This window comes from Punica granatum, chromosome 3, assembly GCF_007655135.1.
Source record: "Punica granatum isolate Tunisia-2019 chromosome 3, ASM765513v2, whole genome shotgun sequence".
Taxonomy (NCBI): domain Eukaryota; kingdom Viridiplantae; phylum Streptophyta; class Magnoliopsida; order Myrtales; family Lythraceae; genus Punica; species Punica granatum.
Window position 1 is genome coordinate 23,491,953 of NC_045129.1, and position 5,464 is coordinate 23,497,416.

Consider the following 5,464-nt stretch of genomic DNA (forward strand, 5'->3'; position numbering starts at 1 on the left):
GGCGGCTCCCATGAAAATAGAAAATATGGAATCGCAGCCTAAACCATTCCCTGAATATTCCCCATTCCTTTCCCTTTCCCCCTCCCCTGCAGGGAGTTAGTGGCTGGCGGGCGCTGCATTTCCTTCACCTCCCACCACCACCACCACCTAGTTTTTTGGTTTTCCTTTTCATTGTACATCCTAAGATTTAAAACTTCACAGAATTTCGACTGATCTAATTCGATCCAATTCGACTTAGTAAGAGGTAAAACTTTTTAAATATAAATTTTCTTCATTTGCAAGACTTAAATTTCAATCCTTAATTAAGAGTAATAAACGTTGAACTACTTAATCCAACTCACTTTATTTTTCTTTTTTTCTTTTTATTTCGAATTTTTAACCTTTTTGTCAGTTTTTATATTTTAAAAAACTTTATTGCCAATTAAATTCCTCCTCGAATATTCCAATAATTATTCTATTCCCCGCGTCTTTTTGCCACTTACCCGGAAATCCCTCCTTCCCTCAACAAAACTCCATGCCTTGGTGACGGCGCATAATAAGAAAGGAGCCTCCTCGGGCACAAAATTTCATTAAATCTAACGGCTGGCATTGCTCCCCCATCTATGTTTGTCGTAGGATCAGTAAATCCAGCAGGCAGCCAAACGTGATCATTCCATTCCGAAGAAGAAGGCTAAGCCTAAGAAGGCCACACCTCCCAAACCAGACCACAACATGCAAAAAACAACATTAACCTCTTCACCTAACGTAATATTCCAAGGCATCTAATCTCATAAATGATATATCCCTCCGCGGACGCGCACACCACTCACCCTCTCCTCTCTCCCTATATAAACCTTTCCTCTGTTTCTCCCTTCAATCAATTCGCCCACTACCAAACCAAGTCTCTCTCCATCCCATACATACATACTATTCTCTCAAGAGAGTCAGTGGCTCACTAGAGGGAGAGAAAGACGATGGCCGGAATCGTGGTGGTATTCGACTTCGACAAGACGATCATCGACTGCGACAGTGATAACTGGGTCATGGACGAGCTGGGGTTCACCGACCTGTTCAATGAGCTCCTCTCCACAATGCCCTGGAACACCCTCATGGTATTTACAAGAATATCTAATCTCGCGCAACAAGAATATCCTTTTTCGATTTAATTGCTTTGTAATTTATTGTTATCTTTTGGCGCGGAATGAACTTTACAGGATAAGATGATGGGAGAGATTCATTCCAAGGCAAGAACCATCGAGGACATCGTGGAGGTTCTGAAGCACACTCCCATTCATCCTCGTGTCGTCCCGGCCATTAAAACTGCCCATGCTTTAGGGTACGTTCTTACGTAAATTCTTTTTTGTCGAGAGTATATATTATCAGATGCTTTCCTGTTCCGACGCTGACGACTTCTTCTGTAATGGAGAATCAACTGATGGTAATTCCCTTTTTCCTGGGTTGTGGGTGATTAAAGGTGCGATCTGAGGATCGTCAGTGACGCGAACCTCTTCTTCATCGAGACGATTCTGGAGCATCTTGAGATAAAAGAATGCTTCTCGGAGATCAACACCAACCCAGGCTATGTAGATGAGGAAGGGAGGCTGAGGATTACCCCTTGCCATGACTTTAACAAATATCCCTACGGCTGCCCTCTTTGCCCTCCCAACATGTGCAAGGTATAATATATCATTCGAATTTCAAAACTCCAGCGTTTGAGAATCGATTCCATATTCTATGTTCCGGGCCAAGTTCGAGTGTCACTGTGCATTAAATTTCTCCTTCTTTAAATCTCGTAGTTTTAGATAGGTCCAGTTTAATCGTCTCATGACACGGTTTACTGTCAAATTTTATATCATACAAGGACAGGACGCATGGATCAATTTTTGTCAAGAACATTGAGGAATCAGTCAGTGTCAGAAAATGACTAACCAAACATGATGGAAAATCTTTGGTATTTGTTAGTCTCGATCATTTTGTTGTTCCCACCTTTCTTATCAATTTTCTTTTCCTGCTCCTTCCGAGAACCATTAGTCAGTATTAATAAGGGATGCATAAAAATTTGATTTACGGTAATACGTATGACCGATCATCGATCTCTTTTGTCCGGAACAGGGATTGGTGATCGAGAGAATACAAGCTTCAGTCAGTAACAAGAAATTCATCTACCTTGGGGACGGGAGCGGAGATTACTGCCCAACCTTGAAACTCGGCAACAGAGACTATGTGATGCCGAGGAAGAGTTTCCCCCTGTGGGACTTGATCTGCAGGGACCCTCTGCTCATTAAGCCAGAGATCCATGAATGGACCGACGGGGAAGAGCTCGAGCAGACTCTATTAAAGCTAGTCCATAGTATTATGACCGAAGAAGAGAGCAACAATAGTTGTTTGGTCTCAGCAGCAGAAGACTGCAAGTTTCAGACTATCTCTGTGGCTGCCCATGAAACCTTTCCCCATGTTCTTCCAGTCCCCCAGTAGGACACGATCATTTCCCCAATTAGTTTAATGGGAAATGCTCATATTAACAGTTTTTTTTCCCTCGGTATTTTTTTTCCCTAATTTGTGTGGTCAGCCCCTGTAGAATGCTGGATGGGGAGTAGGAGAATGTGTGCTTGTGTGACTTTAGTAATCACTGATCAGATGTCATCTTCAACTATGATTATAGATATATGTCATCTTCCTCAGCATTTTCAAACTATGCCTACCAGTAATGGCTCTTCTGACTTCTACGTCATCTTCAACATTGAAATAATTTTATAAGTTTTGGGATATTTTGTTAGCTATTTTCGACCCTTGCTTTATCATTAACTCTAATACTCAAGTCTCGACAAATCGGACTTCCTTCGTAGTCAATACTTTTGGCTTGTTGGAGTACCCCGAATAGCATACATGGATGGATTATGATGGACATAGAGTTCTTATGACCTGCAAACCCAAGTTGCTCAAAGCCCAGAGCTACTCAAGGCTCGCAGTTGCCTACTGCATGGGCCTATAGTGAATTCTTTAATATCTTCGCTTCAGTAACTAATGACGGATATAGAATTAAGAACGGCTAAAATTAGTGCCCTCATTAGTAAATAAAATTCCAAGAGAGCCCATCATTTGGCGCCATCTGTTGGAATTGATCGAAAAGTCATGGTTACCACGAAAAATCAGAGTGTAGGGTGGTGCTGGTGGGTTGGATCCAATTTAGGATGAAATTGTTTTCCTTGCAGGCGAAGCAAGGCGGAATTGGACCAAAGACATGCAAATGCGAGATTGCAGCCCAAGAAAGGAAATTAACGTAATTTCGACTAAAATGGGATTCTAAATCGTGTCCGAAAAATCATTCAGAGTCATCGCAGAGGGTTTTTTTTTTCTTTTGGTAACATAATATTAGAAAATTCAATGAACTTCAATTAATCAAAATATAGTCGGATCGTACCATTAGTGGGAAAATCTATTTCAACATGGATATTTTTCACTCACAAGACTTGAATTAAAAACTTTATATATAGAGAGAACAAACCAAATCACTTAAATTAATTCACATTAATAAGGGTATTTATTTTCTGTCGTTTTTAGGATTTAATATTCTCCCCAAGGTGTTCATACGTTTAGTAGATTAGCCATCCAATAGATGCAAATCCTCCCCGTCTCCTTGTCTCATTTCCTATCCCATCTTGTGTCACATGTCTAATCATGATGTCGTAGAGAGAGGCATCTTTCTCTCCAATATATTCAATTCCAAATTTAACAATTGAAAGCCATTTTATTATTATCTTTTTCTTTTTTAACACTATGTTGCACGAAAATATATAACCTAAAATCAAACGGCAAAACTTCTAGACAAAAAAAAAATAGAAATGTTTTTGAGCATACTTCTCAATACAAAAAAAAAGCTCTATTTTGTTTTATATGCACTTTATTTTCGAATGAGGTCAACTATTTTATTTTGGGAAAATTATAAATTATGGGGAGAATTACACTGCAAGCTTTATAAATTTGTTGTTAAAGCAATTTTAGTTCTATAAGTTTCACACATGACAAATCAGTCATTTATGTTAGGCTCGTAAGGCAATTTTAGTCCATTTCGTGACTGACCGTTAACTGGTGCTGACGTAAACACTAACGCTGTTAACTTTGATCACATGGCAATTTGTGATTGACTGAAAAATAAAAAATGTATATAAATTTTAAGCAAAAAATTTAAAAATAACAATAATAATAACAATAATAAGTAAAACCCCAGCCCTTGATGAGATAGTGGGGGGGTAAAGGAGGTCATCGGCGGACCAGAAGGGTGAGGGTGGCCGGAAGGGGACTCCCACCCCCAGTCGAGTCTCCCCTTCCTCCCATTATTTTCGAACAGAGGGATAGAGGGGAAGACCCAATCTAGGGTGAAGGGCCCCCTCCAACTAACCCTCACCTCGCCGAGGCCTTATAGGTAGCCAATGACCTTGCCGCACGCTCCCTCCCCCGCCGATCTCTCTTTCCCTATCCTTCCTTCTATTCGAAAATAGAGGGAGGGAGGGGGAGACTTGACTGGGGGTGTTGGGGCCCCTTCCGACCACCCTTCACCTCCAGCAAGGTACTTGCCCCCAATCCCTCGGCAACACGCCAGCTCATCAAGGGTTGGGGTTTTACCTTTGTGAAAAAAATAATGAATAATTGAGATAATTTAGTACTAAAAATTGAAAAAAAAGGGAAAAGTAATAATTGTGTTGTCAAATTGAAGATAAGTAGAGTAGAGTTGAAAATAAACTCTAAAACCAAACAAGGTTAATGACGTTAGTGTTCACGTCAGTACCAGTTAATAGTCAGTCATGAAATAGACTATAATTACCTTACAAGACCTAACATATAGGACTAAATCGCCGTGCTTGAAACTTATAGGACTAAAATTGTTTGAACAATAAACTTATAGTACTTGCAGTGTCAATCTCCATATAAATTACGGTATAGTTTAATGACCTTTTTTTTCACAATATAGTACAAATCAAAACAATTTCACCACATAGTTTGAAAAAGTAAGGATTTTCGTGGCAGAACACACCGTCTATATTTTGTCAAAAAATGGATGAAAAGCTGATGTAGTGGTTTTTCTACGCTCTTTTTCATGGATAAAAACTTGACGGATCGAAAAAAAATTTGAGCAAAATAAAAAATAATACATTTAAAAAAGAAGGGACAGGAAAAGGGGAGGTGTATCGTTGCCAGCCAACCCCCTCTGGTCAAGTTACCTTGGAAACCATACAAGAAAATACTTCTTATTTGGTCACTTGCACGGCATTGGTCGGGTTGATATGTCCCGTGAGTTTGCAGAGTATTCATGTAGACTGCGAGATTAGTCGGACGAATCCTCTACACCTTATTTATCAAAATAACAACAAAAATAACAATAATAGCAAAAAGAACCCAAGTAGCCAATTTCCTCGGGTCTCGTCAATCGTCAACAAGGATGACCCAATCAAAACCTGGTTGCCGTCAATCCAAACCTAGTTGTTGA

At 39.8% G+C, this 5,464-nt stretch overlaps 1 protein-coding gene across 1 annotated transcript; it reads left to right on the forward strand.

Annotated features, from left to right (window-relative positions):
* Nucleotides 1–818: 818 nt before the first annotated feature.
* LOC116201853 (inorganic pyrophosphatase 1-like) lies at nucleotides 819–2,703 on the forward strand. Its single transcript, XM_031533283.1, has 4 exons — nucleotides 819–1,091; nucleotides 1,194–1,315; nucleotides 1,454–1,655; nucleotides 2,092–2,703. The coding sequence occupies exons 1-4, from the start codon at nucleotides 954–956 to the stop codon at nucleotides 2,452–2,454; spliced, it is 825 nt and encodes a 274-aa protein (XP_031389143.1). The 5' UTR covers nucleotides 819–953; the 3' UTR covers nucleotides 2,455–2,703.
* Nucleotides 2,704–5,464: the final 2,761 nt, after the last annotated feature.

Excerpts from the sequence above, each read along its gene's own strand:
- LOC116201853 (XM_031533283.1), top strand. The coding sequence starts at position 954 with ATGGCCGGAATCGTGGTGGTATTCGACTTCGACAAGACGATCATCGAC. Across the intron at positions 1,092-1,193 it reads TGCCCTGGAACACCCTCATG|GATAAGATGATGGGAGAGAT; the intron begins GTATTTACAAGA and ends TGAACTTTACAG. Across the intron at positions 1,656-2,091 it reads GCCCTCCCAACATGTGCAAG|GGATTGGTGATCGAGAGAAT; the intron begins GTATAATATATC and ends TGTCCGGAACAG.